Consider the following 20,503-nt stretch of genomic DNA (forward strand, 5'->3'; position numbering starts at 1 on the left):
ATTTTTGAGACCGATACCGATATCAGAGAGAGAAAATTCACCCATTACCATTACGGTGGCCGATATTTTCTATGTGGATTTTGCACCGATATGACTATGCAAAGGTACTGAGAAGGCTGCTTTCTTAAACAAATATTTTTATCAAAGAATATATGACATTATTATTATACATTGGCTGTGTCTCGTTTGGAAGGATGCATCCTCCGGAGGTCACGTCCTTTGAAGGCTGCAGTACACCGAGTGTCCTCCTTTAAACAAGTCTCATTTAAACGAGATGGCCTTCGTAGGACAAACGGAAACGGAACGTATCATGGTTGCTATGACAGCACGCCACTCTTTAACAAGCGCGAGCACTTTGAGTGAGAAGGGAACAAAGTCCCTCTGGAAGGGAATGTATGAGGTAAAATTTAGGAGAGTTATAAAGATGTAGACAGAAAAGAAAATAGATTTTACAGGTGTACTTTTAGTCTAATACTTTATTTTAATTATATATTAATATAATTATACATACTATAATTTATAATTTAATTATAATTTTCTTTATTTATCACACATTATACATTTGCACATATACAGTGAAATTCTTCTTTTTCACATATCCCAGCTAGGCTGGGGTCAGAGTGCAGGGTCAGCCATGATACGGCGCCCCTGGAGCAGATAGGGTCAAGGGCCTTGCTCAAGGGCCCAACAGTGGCATCTTGGCGGTGATGGGGCTTGAACCCCCGACCTTCTGATCAGTAACCCAGAGCCTTAACCGCTGAGCTACCACTGCCCCTACTATATACTCTGCACCCATCTACTGAGGTTTAAGAATTAACATTACTTGCGTTTAAACATCATATTTACGGGCAAATCTGCATAAAGACATTTCCGTTGAAGCAAAGAATTGTGGGTTGTGAGTGCCCAGAAGGATACACCTAATGCATCCTCTGAATTCCCATGAAAGAAGGTCGCATTTGAAGGCTGCATTCGAAGTGTCCTAATGACTTTTATGAAACGAGACAGCCTCAATGACGTATGCGGCCGAGAAATGCGACCTCCAGAGTTTGCAGCCTTCCAAACGAGACACAGCCAGAGTCAACAAATTCTAGAAATGAACACTGAGGAAATAAAGAATAAATAAAAATACAATAAATAGCTTAATAAACATCAGTACTGTATGTTTAGTATCAGTCAAATGCTGACCATTAAAATAAAGAATAAATAAAAATAAAATAAATAGCTAAATAAACATCAGTACTGTTTAGTTTCAGTCAAATGCTGACAATATTAATACTGCCGAGCCAAGATAAACAGCGGCAGCGATGTAACACCATATTCTGCTATACAAGTTCAGGGGAAACTTTCAACGGTGGAAAACCAGACTTTTAAATATTACATTTTGTAAATGCAATGACTGGAATTGTTTGGTTGTAGGGGGTACCAATCTGTGAATCCTGAACAAAACAGTTTGGTGAATACATGTTTACACATTAGCTTCCACTCAGCTGACAACAATGAAAGTAGCTACGTGATTAGCTAGTTAGCTATAAGCTTGTTGTCACGGAGAGTAAAAGACGGACGTTGTTTATTTTACTTTCCAGCACTGCGTCTCACCAACTAGGTAACAACATAGCATGAAATCAACACTCAACAGACACAAATCAACCACCGCACAGTTGTCTGTTGAGCTGTAAAAAGATGCGCTGATGTTTGTTTACCTTTCAATCTGCTACATTACTGACTGCACTGACAAACTATAGCTGGCTAGCAGCAAACAGACATGAGTGACATGGTTGTCAGGGACAAGGTTAATGTTATATTAGTTATATTGAAAAGGGAAAATGATGGGGTCATTTTTTATTAAGTTTCCAGTATGTATTTAAGACTAGTTAGCAATTTACCGAAACACCGCTCAACTCTGCCCTGTCTGCAGAGCCACTGTCAGCTCAGCTCTGTAAACAATGGAGTCGAAGCGCGCTCTGCTGGACAGACTACGCTATGACACCAGTTCTAAAGCATTTTTTTCTGCATTATATCTTCTGAAAAAAAGTTTTCATATCGGCGCATATCGGTAAAATATACGCCGATACCGATATATTGGTGAAAGGCTAATATTGGTCGGGCACTAGTAATTATGTCTCATATTGTCATAAAACTTTAGGTATAATGCTTACAACTTGTAAGTTGAGCTGACTGGGTGATTCAGAATCTGACTTGATCAGACATACAGTAAAACGCTGATGGCTATCAAATTGAAATATAGAAGAAACCTTGCCATCAAACCACATTCAAAATAGCTCCAGGTACAGGTCACCCAGGGCGGATCTGTACATACATAATGCAGTTTTGTTTCCACAGAAAAACAGCAAGAACACCTGCAGTTTAAAACACAGAAACATTAGCACAGATATTTATAGCCCAAAAACGGTTTGTGTGTTCTTTCTATAAACTGATGTTAGATTCATATTGTTCAAGAGAGTTCCAATTGAGATGATACTGTAGACAGTAAAGAAGTCAACATAGAATCAGGAGAAGTAGTGCTGAAAACATAAGTGCACAGTCATCCTCTCTTTTGACTTTGATTTCACCTCACCATTTATGAAGCAGACAATCTGACCATCAGCACGAGCCAATCAGAGCACTGCCGATGTTATGATGCGTCATCAGAGACGGCATCTCAAGTAACACGAGCTCTGGGAGATAAACATGAGACAGACCTCACTTTGACCTACACAACAAACTGATATAACAACAGCACTGAATGAATGAAAATGTCCACCCCAAAGCACACTGATTCACAGACGATTTGACAGTGAAATTCAGCAGCTTGAAAAGACACTAGACGCCTTAGTTTCCCTTTGCAGTGTATGAGAGTAGCTTAAAGAGCAGTGTTCCTCAACCGCAGGGCCAAAGACTTCTACATCCCCACCTAAGCCCCGAATGTTACTGCCTCCTTTGTGTAAAAAGTCATTTTTTGATGTACTTCTTATTAGGGCTGGGTATTGCCAACTACCTCACGATACAAATCGCGATTTAATATATTGCAATATATCTCCACTTCCAAACAGCCTTCCTAAGCGCTTCTCTCTCCAAAGGGTTCTTCTTTTGTGGGCAGGGAGGAGAATTTATAGTAAAAAGGACTTAAATATTGATCTGTTTCTCACCCACACCTCATATCACTTCAGAAAATATGGATTTAACCACTGGAGTCGTGTGGATTACTTTTATGCTGCCTTTATGTGCTTTTTTGAGCTTCAATGTTTTGGACCTTCTTGCATTTTATGGCCCTACAGAGCTGAAATATTCTTGTAAAGATCTTTGTTTGTGTTCAGCAGAACTGGGGGGTGAATTAATCCTCTAAAGTGTCTCTGACTGCACTGAGAAACACCGGTCTCAGGGTTTGCACTTATTTAGACCAGCTACATCATTAATGACCAGTTGTACATGATATGATCTTAAGTATCGATACAATATTGAGAGAAAAAGTATCACGATATATCAATATACTGAATGACTGTATTGGCACAGCCCTTCATATATTTGTGACAAATATGCAAAACAAGGCTTTAACTCACCATGCTGTTGAGATCAGAGTCATAACTCCCACACAGATGTCCAGATCCACCCAGTGCTTCCAGCCCCTCTTCATCCCACATGTAGGTTCCACCGGAGCTGACCGAGGGTGACAGGTCCAGAGATGAGCCGTGATGAAAATCACCTACAGCAGCCAAAGTCTCATGCTCAAAGCCATCTTTACCAGCTGAAAAAGAGTGATAAGAGTCATACAGCCATTCAAACCCATACTTGCTGATCATGGAAACACCATAGTCAATCTTTAAATAAGAAGCTCTTTTCCCATCTTGATGATTTTGACTTGATTTTAAGGCATCATTGGCGTGCAAAGGCTATTCCAAAAGGTAGGTAGCAAATAATGCTGCCCCCTAAGATGACACACTTTGGCCACAGTAAGTAGTAGCATCTCATGACTCCTTTGTGGAGAAGACAATATCAGAATGACGACCACTGGCTGATCTCGATAACAGGCCAAAAGGTAAATACCACCTGGTATTAAGATGTGTTTCCGATCACATGTGGTCAGCCCTAAATACAGGTCTAAACAGGGTCTAAAACATGTTGTGATCAGATCACAAAAACCACATACGAATGTGATCAAAAACGCATGTGTCCACATCACATTTGAGGTGTAAATGCTAATGTGTCCTGTATGCATGAAGTGCCACCCCTCACCTGTCAATCAACCGCTGCACTAAAACAAGAGTTTAAACTTTAAAACAAAATAACCATCTGATTGGAACATTTTAAAAAGCAGATACATACACAATCACAAGAGTTTCAGGAATCGTTAGTGTGTTTGATATCAACACATAAGACAAGCATGAACACCTGAAGCTCTTTTAATACAGGTAATCCACTAAAATAACGGATATTTCTGCTTGACATGTTGCGTTTGTGCTTAGATTCAATTTCAACAGAATCTGGGTGAAACAGCACGCTGTTTTTTTCGCTTTCTTTGTCTTTTCTGACATTGTTGTGCTTTAATATCATGCAGTAGCACATTGACCGAGTGACTGATGTATGTCATCATGAAACGGAGACCCTCCTCTCCAAATCCGAACACAAGTAGAAACAGGAGATGCATTTAAATAACCAGGTGTAAACAGCCATGTGTCTCACCTGACCACATGTGATCGGATCATCAGAGACACATCTTAATACCAGGTGGAAACAGGGTCAGAGAGAGCAGAGAGAGAAACCACACAAATAAAAAGAATCTCAAAGATTCCCTCGGTTCTGTTGCCGTGTGTGAGTCTGACAGCCTCAAAAGGGACTTTGCCGACAGGTAGTTTATGTGTGTGCTCATCGAGTGCTGCGGATTCGTGCCTAAATGGGCAAATACGCTTAAAAAATGTCATCAAATTCCTGTCTTGGCGAGGTTTTAATGTAAACACAGTCGGTTATGTCTAAAGTCAATGTAAATACTGGTACAAAAAAAGCAGATTTGGAAAATATCAGATTTTTTTAATACAGAAAAACGATTATCACAGCATCATTTGATAGCGATTACATACCTGATAAAATTAAGTGCACAGAACTGTTCATAATGTCTCATAACATACTCACTATGATGCTGTAAACTCTTTATCTACTTTCACCTTTAACGTTCAGTTATTAGCTTTAATTTACCTTGGAGCAAATGTAGGTGTCCTTGCTGTTATTATACATGTTCATTTGGGAACACACTCTTCTCTAGATTTATTTAAAGATTAAAAAAAACAAAAAAAAAACTGCATGTCTCCTCTCTACATACAGTAAATGTTTTGGATCATTTCTATAAAATTCCACTTAAAACTACTCAAATACATATTACTCCCATAGACTCTTTCAAACACTTTCAGAAACACTTTCAAGGCGTTTGCGAAGGGTCAGTTAACAAATTAGTATTAGTTTTTGAAAAAGTCAAACCCGTTTTGAACGAGGAGGGAGAGTAAATGATGGCAGAAAATAACATTTTTGGATGAGCTATTATGTATTAACTTTGCTTCTGCATTAGTATCACTTATTTTGTATTCTATTTTTTGGATGGTTTACAAGTATATAGGCATTATTAAAATATTTTATATATTTATATAACACAAAGTATGCAGAAAATAACAGAACAATTTAGTCCTAGTGAGTTCATACAGATTAGTTTTTTCAAAAAAACTGGAATACATTTCATTGTATTTTTTTTTTAAAGAAAACTTTTTTCATGACATAAGGATAAACAAAATGCAGTAAATCTTTTAAAAGCATAAAAAAAAAAAAAAAAACTTAAATCGATCAGATTACAGAGTTGGGGGGTCAAAGGTTTTCTTGCATCAAAGTGAGGCATGACCAAAACTAAAATGAGAACCACTGTCTTACATCATTGAAATCATCTCTCATTTAGAAGTTACAAATGTTTGTGTTGTTTTCTGGTCTGATTTGGCCACAATATTACAAAAGGTCTGTGATGATTGTCTGTAGTGCAGCTAAAATGATGGTCAGCTAATAAAGAATACACAGAATGCAACCGAGGCAAAGACATCTATGCAAGTACACCTGAAGTTTTGTTGCATCCCACAGCACACACACTGAAGTTATATGGGGGTTTTTGTCACAAAAATTGCAGCGTGTGAATGATTGTTAAGAGAGTTGCTGGCTACTAAACATGCTGCAAGGGAATTTTGGAATACTGTGCATAAAATGTCTCTGCGGCCTGAAAGATGTCACTGACATAGGTGTCTTGAGAAATCACACCTGTCTCTGTGACAGACTGTGTAAAGGGCAAAACAAAAATAACAATCAGCAGAGCGATCCAGCATTTTTAGCCAATCAGAAAACATACTAATCAGAAACATTCTCTGCCTGTGAATTATTTTACTTTGGGTTTGCTTAAATTGAGGGAGGGGGAATGGGGAGATGGGGTGTGTGGATAAAGGAATGGGGCGGCCTAATTAAGTAGCAAGACCTTTCAGCACCTTTCAGAGCATTTTAAAATATTTTACTTATGAGGTTCCATTTAAGTTAGTATGTTGCCTTAAGCCCAAAACACACTTCATTTTTACGCTAGTGTATGCATACAGGGAAAGTGACATTATTTTCATCATTTGCTGGATGCACGAGCACTGTACGTGCACAGCCCGGTTTTTCTAACCTTACGTACTTTGTATGCATAGTGTGCGAATGTGCCTGGAACTGTTTGCACTAATTAGTTGGTGGAAACGTTCACAGTTGTGCCATTGGTTTCACAAAGTAGTGCAAAAAGATAAAGGGTTAGTTCACCCTAAAATGAAAATCTTTTCATGATTTACTTACCTTTGAACCATCCCAGATGTGTATGACTTTCCTTCTTCAGCAGAACTGAAGTGAAGATTTTTATAAGCACATTTCAGCTCTGTATGTCCATACAATGCAAGTAAACAGGTGCCATCAGGCTGCTGGCTGTTTGTCGGTCCAAACGACATATTTAGGCAGCATAAAAGTAATCCACATGACTCCAGTCGATCAAATAATGTCTTCTGAAGCAAATCAATAGGTTTGTGCTAAAAATCACTTCCTACTAACAGTCGACCCATCGCACTGCTGTGCGTGATGTAAGCGCAATGGCGCATTTACACGAGAAGTCGGAAGCATGCACTTTGTATACAGCAGAGAAACTAACGTCACGTGAGAGTTAGTTCATTTCAAAAACAGCAATCCAGCGCTGGCCAGAAATAACAATTTAAAGTTAAAAACATTTTAATTATTGATTTGATTCTTAAACCAACCTATTGGTTTGCTACAAAGACATTAATTGATCGACTGGAGTCATGTGGATTACATTTATGATGCCTAAATCTGACTTTTGGACTGTCAAATAGCCAGCAGACTGATGGCACCTGTTAACTTGCATTGTATGGTCAAAAAGAGCTGAAATGTGCTTATAAAAATCTTCACTTCGGTTCTGCTGAAGAAGGAAAGTCATACACATCTGGGATGGCTTAAAGGTGAGTAAATCATGAGAGAATTTTCATCTTTGGGTGAACTAACCCTTTAACGCCACAGGAGACGAATGTGGAAACAACAATGGATTTGCACTTCAGTAGCATGTGTTTGAGGATATCAGGAGATATCTGCATTTGAGTCTGCAACTTGAGTCTGAAAAACTATAAAGGCATCTTTATAGGTCTAAACTCCTTAAGAGAAATAATCCAGTATCCCATAGTAGGCACAGTGCTTATGCATTGAACGTATGTGTACGCACACACTGTCAAATGGAGAAAGACTAGAGTGTTCAACTCTACATATGCTAGTGTACACTTAAAAACCGAAGAATACTTTGGGCTTTGGTGATCAGAATTTCAGAAAAATTTTGTATGTGAGGTGTTAATGGAAAGAGCAATTCTCAGTCGCACCTGTGAGGCCCATCCCTGACCAATCAACGGTTTCAGACAGGAAGCTGTGCAAGCTGGTCACTGGTGATGACTCACTACACTCAGCGATTAGAGCGTTGTCATCCTCACATAGTCCTATGTGGTCTAACCCATCTTGGTGGACAGGCAACAGCAAGATCTCGCCTCCATTCCCGAGATTATCAAAGTCATCAATGTACTCCTCACTAGTGTCGTTGTGCTCCAGGGAGGAGGTGGATGATAGCGACATGTTCTCCAAGACCTCCAAGGAAGGGCCTAGACCGTGATCTACCTCCTTTGCTTCAGATGGGGTCTCATCCGGAGTAGTTCCAGCACTTTCAGCATTGCTAGTTGCTTCTGAACTGGTTTCTGCTACCTGTGTAGGATCTTTGACCTTTCGATTCAATTCTGCTTCATTCTGGACAGTCTCAGCTACAACAAGAGGAGGACACTTGATGAGTGATGGACGTGTCAGTCTGTAGCTGAGTGCTGAGGGCTTGTTACCCAAGAAGCTGGGTAAAAGGGATTTCTTTATTGTACCTTTTGGCAAAGGCCCACTACTTGTAGTTACAGAGGGACTTGCAATCCCATACTTGCTCACTTTACCTTCAGATAATAGCGGATTTGGCTTAATGAGGGGTGACCTAGCCACTGGAGATTGTGCTAAGGGTTTTGGAAGCTCTTTAGCCAGCTCTGAAGCTTTGTTAAAAGAAAAGGAACGGGTCATAGGAAGGTTGGTGGGGGATGCTACCCTCTTGAAGTGGGTCAAACTCAGAGAGCGCACTATGTTCTCTTTAGAGGCTGACTTGAGGCTATCGTTGGATAGGGACAGTGTGCTCTCCAGGCTTCTTTGTTGGGATGAATATTCCAGACCAGACCCTGAGAGGCCAGACCCACAACGTCCATTAACACCACTGGCTTTCAGAGTAGCGGTGCCATTATAGAGGGCATGCCCTGCGGAGAGGCGTTTGAGAGCAGTCATTCGGGGATAGGTTTTGCTGGGCTGGGATATAGTCCTTGGGCTACTACTTTGTGCAATGGGGACTACACTCTTTAATTTAACCGCATCTGTGGGAGATGGCTTTTTAACCACAGGGGGACATATAGCTACACTTGTCTCCTCTTCCAAGCTGTCAGAATGTTGAACTTTATTTCCACTGTCCTCTTCACCCTTTCTCCACTTCAGTGATGGCACTCGTGTCAAAATAGTGTGCCGCCCCTGAGGTGAACCTTTACACCCCAAAGAGGAGACAGGGAGGGCAGATCCTTGGTGAAGGGGGTTTGTGGTTGTAGCTGAGGAGCGAGAAGTAAACTTGGGCAGCCTGGAGACCATGTTGAGCTGTTTGCCGGCCTTCCTTTCCATCAGCTAGCTGCACCACCATGGATGTAAGGACTGAGCTGCAGGGAAAGAGGGTGAAAATATGAGTCGAAGCAAACTGCAGCATTGCATTTACATGTTGTCAGCTACATGTATTAAATACACAACAGCAAAGAAGACTCTACCAAAGGTCAAGGCAAAAACTGTTCCAATTATTCACTGTCATGTAATTTTCCCATTTGTAGGCAATCCTTTGTCAGCAAACACCACATATTCTCAGCTTTGAATGTACAGTAACATGGCCATTTTATGTAGTGGTTGCAAGGTGAAGAGAATAAAGGAAAGTAAAGCTCAGTTGAAATTCCCATATCTAACTCATCACCTAATTTATCCCAATCAATCATGTCACCACACCTCCAAACTGTGGGTGAGTCTAACTTTGACCACACCCTTATGATTGAACATTTAGTTCTAGCCAAAACTAGTCTCACATATACAGACTTTTGACTCTCTGTATAAAGTCTGGTCTGCTTTGTAGCTTATTGTGGCCAAGAGAAGCTCACTTAGATACGGGCACACAATCTGACTGACATGGAAAGCAAACAACCCCTTTTTTGTTTTGCCGTTTAGAGCCGGATTAATCTGAACTAGACTAAACCGCAATAATAAATAGGCAAAAAATTAAGAATAAAGAATTAGAGGAAATGTGTGGGTCATTCTGTCAACTCAACCAGAGGTCGATGCTGACTTCGGCATGCCTTGCTGCATCAAATGCCAATGGTGAGATTTAAAACTTTTGTGTTGTTTTCCAAAGTTGGAGTGCCAATAACTCCAGAAGTATTAAAGATATCTTAATACACTTTTAGATTCTAGTTCAGAACAAACTTTCCTTTTTTATATTTTCATTTTTATGGCCCTACTGAATATGGGTAAAGTATGTCATCTAGAAATGATCTTGATAAAAAAAAAAAACTATTTAAAATTTTTCTGCAGACATGCATCAAGAGGGTAATTATGGACACCCAAAAACGTATTAGCTCATATCTTATAAATAATAATAAATAAATAAAAATCTGAATCCATTAGGCTGAGACTAATCCCAAACTAAAACCTTGTTTTAAGTGCTCCCTTTGCTTAAAGAGGACAATATGAAGATGCCAAACAATAGAGAAGTGCAGTCCTTAAGCATTTGAAGTTGGAGGCCAATGATCATAAGAGAACTCAGAGTCAAGTCATTTTTATTTTTATAGCGCTTTTCACACACATCATTTCAAAGCAGCTTTACAGAAAATTATGCTTCAACAGAAAAACCTGTAATATAGTAATGTCTTCGAGTCATAATAGTGCAGTTTAAAAAAGAAAAGAAAAAAAAAGATATCATTGTAAATTTAGTCCCCCAGTGAGCAAGCTTAAGGTGACTGTGGCAAGGAACACAAAACTCCAAAAGATGTTGGTTAAAGGAGAAAAATAACCTTGGGGGAAACCAGGCTCACTGAGGGGGCCTGTTCTCCTCTGACTAAACAGCATGAATATAATGACAATATTAGTTATTTATATGTAGTACAAGTCAAGATTTAAAATGAGTAAACTAAGTAAGTGTTAGGGGCCAATGTTTAAACAAAAATATATTGTATTAACTGTAAAATTAATGACTAAAGTCTTAGAATTTACATTCTTAATTAACTGCGGAAGTGCAAACACATGCATTGTCTATTGTTATTTGGCTGGTGAAGGTTGCAATTAATTTATTATCTGTGTATTGCATTTTAAGAGTGTAGTCCATCCTTTGACCAAGGTGATGGAGGCAGAGGTCAGTGAGGTGCATTGTAGTTCGACTGTAAGCTTGTGGCAGATTAATTTCCGGTGGAGTCCATTTTAAGTCCAAGTTTCAGGCAGTGTCCAGTGAAGTATCCCATGTCTGACAGTTGGTGCTGGCATAGGTTCATCCTCTGTGAAGTCCACTGTTGTAGACTGAAGTGATATCTGGCTGGCACAGACTGCAGTTGGTCATCATCACTCAGCAACACGTAGTAGTGGGAGTTGGACATCAGGCAGGACCGGAGCTGGATCTGGCAGGTTCTGGTAACTTCAGGATATGTATCCTGAGGTTAAGAATAATAATTAGCGTAGATGCCATTCACTTTAAAGCAGGATTATAGAATATGAGAAGTGTTTCCGGTTTCAGCAGACCTAACTAATGCAGCATAAATATGAGTTGAAAGATAAATTAGGTGTATGCCTGGCTGAAAAAATGAGTCTTTAGTAGGGCTAGGCGATTAATAAAATTGTATTTTAAATTACTTTCAATTACAATTATTTTGGCTTCCAATGATCATGAAAACAATATAATCTAGATAAAACGATTATTGTGCCGCATTCCATTTCACAATGAAACACTCCGGCATTATATCTTTAAAGCATCCTTTATTAAAGTTCAAATAATAAGGAAGCGGCTTATGAAAATAAACTCCTATAAGTCTATGAGTTGTGTGAAGTGACGGGGAAGAGATTGAATCTTGAATCTTCTATGTTCATCTCTAGGAGACAGAATGTGCGGTATGACGGCTGTGTGGTCCCATGGTGTTTATACTTGTGTACTATTGTTTGTACAGATGAATGTGGTACCTTCGGGCATTTGGAAATTGCTCCCAAGGATGAACCAGACTTGTGGAGGTCCACAATTTTTTTCTGAGGTCTTGGCTGATTTCTTTTGATTTCCCCATGATGTCAAGCAAAGAGGCACTGAGTTTTAAGGTAGGCCTTAAAATACATCCATGGGTTCACCTCCAACTGACTCCAATTAGCCTATCAGAAGCTAATTGGCTAATTGCCTAAAGGCATTTTCTGGAATTTTCCAAGCTGCTTAAAGGCACAGTTAACTTAGTGTATGTAAACTTCTGACCCACTGGAATTGTGATATAGTCAATTAAAAGTGAAACAATCTGTCTGTAAATAATTGTTGGAAAAATTACTCATTTCATGCACAAAGTAAATGTCCTAAACGACTTGACAAAACTATAGTTTACTAATATGAAATCTGTGGAGTGGTTAAAAAATTTGTTTTAATGACTTACAACCTAAGTGTATGTAAACTTCTGACTTCAACTGTATGTCACATTCACTGTGTGTACCTTATCATGAAGAAAAATAGGGATACGTAACTCTATTTAGAAGAGAAAGTTTGTTTTTTGTGAGTTAAAGATGGATCGAAGTGAACATAAAGGTGAGAGAGTGTAGTCTTAGCCCATGAAACACTGGAACAAAATACGTTTTTTTACATCTTTTTTTTGGCTTGTTTTCCAAAATAATATCTAAAACTAATTTTAAACAACGTACATTTATTTTAGGAGCTATTCTGCAGAAGAAAAAATTGTTATCGGAGAATGTTGAGTACAATATTTAATCAGGGCTCAACATTAATGCTTGTCCGGTACAGGTGGATTTTTGAAGGGGCAAGTGAAAGAGAATTTTACTTGCCCAATCGGACAAGCAGACTGATTGAAACGTCAATAATGAAAAAATAACCAGCTATATCTGTGATAGCCTAGGCCTGTGTCACTTATTAGAAAGTTCATAGTCTTAGTCTGCTGTTGAAAGTAATCCAGAGCACGTAATTTTATAATTTGCTAGTGATCTAGTAACAGCTGCGCCCTGTTTGATTGACAGGCGGAGTATGTGTATGTGCTGAACATGCATTGTGCTCCGAAAATGCTCGTGCTAATGCGCACCTGAACAGTCAAATAAATTTCAAAATGCTGCCAAAATGCCCATCTTGGTGACGTATTCATGTAAACAGAGAGTAATGTCTAAAGTGAACGTAAACAGCGGAGAAAAAAAATGGATTTGTATTAAAATGTGGGACTTGAAAGTATAAATGTAAGCTAATAGACCTGCTGATGTCTAGTGTGTCATTATAATAATCAAAAAACCAGAACAAGAAAACAAGAAAACACTCAATGCTCTTGACTGAGTAACTTTAGTAGCTTTAAAAAGTATTCATGTATTATAATCATACAGTGAAGACCAGTAGTAGTTTTATGCTGTTTTTTATTGTTATTTTATTACTGACTGTTTACTAGTCTTGAATAATTACTTAAGAACATGAAACCATTCTTCCATAATTAACATTCATATGTTCATATGATATGATGATATGATGAACATTCCTTGTGTTGAAAATGTCTGTTCATATTACGAACAGCTCACTTTCCCAAACAACTCTCTAATTAAAGGAGAATTTTATCAACACCTGAGGGCCAAAAATAGAGAAAACACAAACTACTACACAAACAACACCACATGGGCATTGAGCTGTAGCTAATCTTGATGCAGGGACACAAGGAATTATTCTTCAATAGATTTATGATTAATGTTCAAAAGTGTGCTTCATATCAATAAATGCACTGAAGGAATAAAGCATGACCAAGTGGAGTTGGCAGACAACAAAGTATTTATTCAGGAGTGAGAGACAGCGACGCTCCCCGTGACAACAGCTCAGATCCCTCAGCACTGGAAGCATGTTTTGATCACTGTTGATCACGAAAGAATATGTTTAGCCTTCAGGTGAAGGTTCTTCTTAAGGATACTGAAGGTGATGACCTTCAACGACTGACTCATAATAACTGAACAAGAAGTAAAATATTATAGGGGTGAGACATGATGGAGCTTAGAAAAAAGTTGCCATCTGCTATTACGTAATCCTGTCTGTCTGGATGAGTACGCCACCCAGCTCTAATTATAAAGGAATGAGGAAGCTTTAAGTACCACTATCAAACTAACCATTTGCTTCAGATTTAGTGTGGCCTGTGAGAGCAAAACTAAATTAGGTCTAAACATCACAAGTCAAGCACAAGGGCTGAATACATGTAGAAAAGGATCAGTCTTGAAGTTGGTCAATTGTAAATAAGTGTCAACATAAACAGTTCTTAGGAAGAGGCAGTAATAGTCCAGTGCAGAGACAGACACATGAAAGTGACGACTGAGACACCAAAATGCTTAGTGAAAAGAACAAATGTATTTCCAGTGTCAGAGGTACGAATTCAAAATGTAAATAGTTGCACAAGTTTAGCATGCAGTACTATTCACTTAACAACCATGTGCAATATGCACTGGTGAAGGGGTCAGTGCCAAATAAGGTTATCTCAGGTGATAACAATGAAAAACTTTTAAAAGTCTAGTCTAAAATATGTATCAAGTTTGCAGAAATGTAATTTTTGAGACCATGTTGGTTTCACAATGTTTTGAAAAATATTTATAGTATTTTCAACTTAAAAATATAATATAGTGTAATCATTAAGTAAAAGGTATTTATCATTAATTTCAAAAAAGTTTTAAAACATGTTTTTAAGGTGAAAAATATTATGGAATTTTTGAGTCAAGAGTATCAAGACTCAGGGTTGCACAAAATTAAAAAATATTGATGTTTCATATTTTTAAACTTCACAAACTTGAGGGTCTAAGTTTTTTTTTTTTTTTTTTTCATAACAAAATGGCTACCTACATGTTGGTTACATACCACATTACTTTGATTTGGTAGACAAAAGTTTCAAGTTCAAATATTTATATATATATATATATATTTATATTTAACTGTTTTGGTGCTTATTATTTTAAGAAATAATAACAAAACATTATTCTGCACTAGTTGTGCAAATATTTCTTTGGTTACACCGCATGACTTTTTTGGCTTTAGAAAAAGTCAAAATAACTTTAATTTCAGTAATTAAAAACATGTTCATCATAGAAAAAGGTGAATTCAAGTAATTTGGACGCACTTTTTTATTAGGTGTCTTTATCTACATTTGATACAATATACTTATGTATATACAGTACGTGTTGTCATTTAAAGTACCTAATGACATCTGTAGTAACACTGTAAGCATTACCCCTAATCAGTGTAGGGTAAGTTACTCTAAATAAGTAATCCACTAACAATTATTACACTACTTTTATTACTACTTTTATAACAAATGTAATCAGATTACTTTACTGATTACTTCATCTAAAAAGTAATCACATTACTAATTATTTTACTATTAAGTTACTTACTAAATCACTTTTCCTAATAAAGTTTTTGGTTTTCAGCTCAAATTCATAATGTCTATATTTCCTCCACATTCATTGTCACACCCTTCAGCTGTCACAGAAATGCTAACGCAGACACAGAAATGCTAACACAAATATGAATTCATATTTTAAAGGTATTATACATGTTACTTTAGCAAAAGTAATGTACTTAAGTAGTTACTTTCTTTGAAAGTAACTCTAATCTGATTACAAGAATTTAAAATATAATGCATTACATTACAGTAACAAATTACTTTGCAATCAGATACACCCAACACTGACCCTCATCCTAAACCTAACGCAACCCTTACCCTAACACTAACCCTACTCCTTAACCTACCCGTACCTCAGCCTCAGTAGCAGCAAATGTCAATCTCATGAGAATTTTGCAGAACAACATGTAGTTACACAATAAGTATTGTATTGTATGTATTTTAATGCTAGTACACAGTAGTTAAAGACACCTAATATAAAGAGGACCAGTATTTGTTTTGTGTGAATTGCATTTGTAATGTATTTTAATTAATTTAATAGATCTAGACAAAAAAAAAAAGAAAAAAAGTGTGTCACATCATTGACCCATAGAGCTTCACCATGTTTATTAAAATGAAGTAATAGTCATCTTTTTTGGGACAAACACCTCATTTCTTTGCAAATGATGGTCATTGTTATAATGCTCATTTTGTCAGATTCACAAAAGTCAGCACTATTTGCCTGACAAAATTATGGTGTACACTTTAGGCACAGTGGTGGAGCATGCCAGATCATGGTAGTCTGCGGTATCCTCCACAACCTAGCACTCAAAACTGACCTGCAAACTGGGGAACTGCCATGTGTAAACTGCAATCAGCACTAATGGACGTGTTCATGCCATTTCTGTAGTGAATCGTGTGCTAAAACCATGCAGACAATGTGTAAATACAGTTGAAGTCAGAAGTTTACATACACTTAGGTTGAAGTCATTAAAACTAATTTTTTTAACCACTCCACAGATTTCATATTAGCAACTATAATTTTGGCAAGTCGTTTAGGACATCATCTTTGTGCATGACATGAGTAACTGTTTCCAACAATTGTTTACAGACAGATTGTTTCACTTTTAATTGACTATATCACAATTCCAGTGGGTCAGAAGTTTACATACACTAAGTTAACTGTGCCTTTAAGCAGCTTGGAAAATCCCAGAAAATGATGTCAGGCCTAATTTCGCTTCTGATAAGCTAACTGGAGTCAATTGAAGGTGTACATGTGAATGTATTTTAAGGCCTACCTTCAAACTCAGTGCCTCTTTGCTTGAGATCATCGGAAAATCTATAGAAATCAGCCAAGACCTCAGAAAAAAATTGTGGACCTCCACAAGTCTGGTCCATCTTTGGGAGCAATTTCCAAATGCCTGAAGGTACCACGTTCATCTGTACACGCAATACTACGCAAGTATAAACACCATGACCACGCAGCCATCATACTGCTCAGAAATGAGACACATTCTGTCCAAGAGATGAACGTGGTTTGGTGCAAAACTTGCAAATCATTCCCAGAACAACAGCAAAGGACCTTGTGAAGATGCTGGAGAAAACAGATAGACAAGTATCTATATCCACAGTAAAACGAGTCCTACATCGACATTACCTGAAAGGCTGCTCAGCAAGGAAGAAGCCACTGCTCCAAAACCACCATAAAAAAGCCAGACTACAGTTTGCAAGTGCACATGGGGACAAAGATCTTACTTTTTGGAGAAATGTCCTCTGGTCTGATGAAACAAAAAATTTAACTGTTTGGTCATAATGACCATTGTTATGTTTGAAGGAATAAGTGTGAGGCTTGCAAGCCAAAGAACACCATCCCAACCGGGAAGCATGGGGGTGGCAGAATCATATTGTGGGGGTGCTTTGCTGCAGAAGGGACTGGTGCACTTCACAAAATAGATGGCATCATGAGGAAGGAAATTTATGTAGATATATTGAAGAAACATCTCAAGACATAAGCCAGGAAGTTAAAGCTCAGTCGCAAATGGGTCTTCCAAATGGACAATGACCCCAAGCATACCTCCAAAAATGGCTTAAGGACAACAAAGTCAAGGTATTGGAGTGGCCATCACAAAGCCCTGACCTCAATCCGATTGAAAATTTGTGGGCAGAACTGAAAAAGCGTGTGCAAGCAAGGAGGCCTACAAACCTGACTCAGTTAAACCAGTTCTGTCCGGAGGAATGGGCAAAAATTCCAGCAACTTATTGTAAGAAGCTTGTGGAAGGCTACTCAAAACGTTTGACCCAAGTTAAACAATTTAAGGCAATGCTCCCAAATACTAACAAAGTGTATGTAAACTTCTGACCCACTGGGAATGTGATGAAAGAAATAAAAGCTGAAATAAATCATTCTCTCTACTATTATTCTGACATTTCACATTCTTAAAATAAGGACGTGATCCTAACTGACCTAAGACAGGGAATGTTTTCTACGATTAAATGTCAGAAATTGTGAAAAACTGAGTTTAAATTAATTTGGCTAAGGTGTATGTAAACTTCTGACTTCAACTGTAAATGCAACTATCAGCAGGTGCAATTCAGTCTTAGTGAGTGTCCATTTGGTAACCGATGAAGCTCTAGTTCCTGTCTAGACAAGCTCTATACAATATGAAGAAAAAAGCATGCATGTTTCAGATGTTTTATACTCTTAACACAACTTTGTCTGTGTTGTGCTGTGACATACATGTCTCTTGTGAATCCTTAAGCTAATATTTGCTGTCTATTGCTAGTGTTATGTGAGGAAGTAATATGATACCACATGAGAGACTTGGGGGTGTTCACTTGGGCACACCACCTAGCAAGCATCCAAAACACCTCAGAACCATAGATATACATACAATGGTGGCCAAAAGTTTGGAATAATGTACAGATTTTGCTCCTATGGAAAGAAATTGGTACTTTTATTCACCAAAGTGGCATTCAACTGATCACAATGTATAGTCAGTACATTAATAACATGAAACATTACTATTACATATTGACAAAAAATGTCAGAACTTCTTAAACTACTTAAGAGTTCTCATCAAAAAATCCTCTACGTGCAGCAATGACAGCTTTGCAGATCCTTGGCATTCTAGCTGTCAGTTTGTCCAGATACTCAGGTGACATTTTACCCCACACTTCCTGTAGCACTTGTCATAGATGTGGCTGTCTTGTCGGGCACTTCTCACACACCTTACAGTCTAGCTGATCCCACAAAAGCTCAATGGGGTTAAGATCCATAACACTCTTCCAATTATCTGTTGTCCAATGTCTGTGTTTCTTTGCCCACTTTAACCTTTTCTTTTTGTTTTTCTGTTTCAAAAGTGCCTTTTTCTTTGCAATTCTTCCCATAAGGCCTGCACCCCTGAGTCTTCTCTTTACTGTTGTACATGAAACTGGTGTTGAGCGGGTAGAATTCAATGAAGCTGTCAGCTGAGGACATGTGAGGCGTCTATTTCTCAAACTAGAGACTCTGATGTACTTATCCTCTTGTTTAGTTGTACATCTGGTCTTCCACATCTCTTTCTGTCCTTGTTAGAGTCAGTTGTCCTTTGTCTTTGAAGACTGTAGTGTACACCTTTGTATGAAATCTTCAGTTTTTCTGGCAATTTCAAGCATTGTATAGCCTCCATTCCTCAAAACAATGATTGACTGATGAGTTTCTAGAGAAAGCTGTTTCTTTTTTGCCATTTTTGACCTAATATTGACCTTAAGACATGCCAGTCTATTGCATACTGTGACAACTCAAAAACAAACACAAACACAATGTTAAGCTTCATTTAATGAACCAAATATCTTTCAACTGTGTTTGATATAATGACAAGTGATTTTCTAGTACCAAATTAGCAATTTAGCATGATTACTCAAGGATAAGGTGTTGGAGTGATGGCTGCTGGAAATGGGGCCTGTCTAGATTTGATCAAAAATGACTTTTTTCAAATAGCGATGGTGTTGTTTTTTTACATCAGTAATGTCCTGACTATACTTTGTGATCAGTTGGATACCACTTGAATTAAAGTACCAATTTCCTTCCGAAACAGCAAAATCTGTACATTATTCCAAACTTTTGGCCGTCAGTGTACATAGATAAAGTTCTCTACAAATAAATATATCATGGCAAACATACTGAAGATCAGGTCCCAGACAGTAAATTAATTACATGATAAATTGTTTCCTAACAAAAGCAGTTTGGCTTTTGACTGAGGCTTCTCCTCTATTGACTTACATTCAAACAGGTCTCCTTGTTTACTGTTCCAAGTTGGCCGCGAGGTTGATGTATTCGAACCAGCCAAATGCGGAATGTATCTATCTGTATATGTATCTATCTGTATATATATATATATATATATGAGTGTGTGTGTGTGTGTGTGTGTGTGTGTTTGTGCTCAGAACACACAAATTTTACCTGTTGAAATTTAAATAAATTAAATAAATAAATTTTTTCTTAGAAACATCGTTTTATTTAAATTTCAACAGATAATTTTTATTGTGAGTCAGTCTCTGACCTCTAATGACCTGCTATCATTGACATCGTTCACACACTCGCACTCTCTGTGACCCATATCCCTCCACAGTCTCTGATCCAGGCTTAGTCCTGATCAAAGTCCAGGCAGCATAATCTAGCGGGGTCACCACCAGCAGAAAAACACCGCAAACTCTCGCATGGCCGTCCACCATCCATATAATGCCAAATCACATCTAATCACTACAGTGGCCTGGGAGAATCATGGTGAAGTATATTGATCGAGGATTTATTACAGCACTGAAGCCCTCACGGGAAAATGAGAAAGAGCTTTTTATAGAGCACTCAAGCTACAGCCACAGGAAAATGCAAGGCCATGCGGGAAGCAGTACATAAAGTTAGCTAAACATTGATTTGGAAGAGACGGCAAATTAGCTGAAAGATTAGCTTTAAAGAGCAGACTACATCCTGAAGAACTTCATATAGCATGAAAAAATAGGTCAGTTTAAAAACTCTAAAAATTCTAGTCCTACACAGTTTAATTATTGAGCAGCTGTGTAGCAGCCAACCTGCGACCAATTTTTCGATGTAAAATACTCCATTATAGAAAACAGGGTTATGAAATAATAAGGACAACACTCTTTAAGTGAAGCAAAACCTGAGCATTTCATGAAAGAAACTATTGCAAGCTCTTTATGAATTACAGATATCTATCATTCAATTTTCACTAGTT

General features: G+C 37.9%; 1 protein-coding gene across 1 annotated transcript in view; it reads right to left on the reverse strand.

Moving 5' to 3' along the window:
- ccser2b (coiled-coil serine-rich protein 2b) overlaps window positions 1–20,503 on the reverse strand; it is a 169,204-nt gene that overhangs the window by 113,842 nt on the left and 34,859 nt on the right. Inside the window, exons 2-3 of the mRNA XM_051666952.1 lie at window positions 7,920–9,314; window positions 3,558–3,742 (exon numbers count right to left, since the gene is read on the reverse strand). Of these exons, the coding sequence (XP_051522912.1) occupies window positions 3,558–3,742; window positions 7,920–9,279 (1,545 nt within the window). The 5' untranslated portion in view covers window positions 9,280–9,314. The remainder of the gene's footprint in view (window positions 1–3,557; window positions 3,743–7,919; window positions 9,315–20,503) is intronic.

Source organism: Myxocyprinus asiaticus, chromosome 32 (assembly GCF_019703515.2).
Source record: "Myxocyprinus asiaticus isolate MX2 ecotype Aquarium Trade chromosome 32, UBuf_Myxa_2, whole genome shotgun sequence".
NCBI lineage: Eukaryota > Metazoa > Chordata > Actinopteri > Cypriniformes > Catostomidae > Myxocyprinus > Myxocyprinus asiaticus.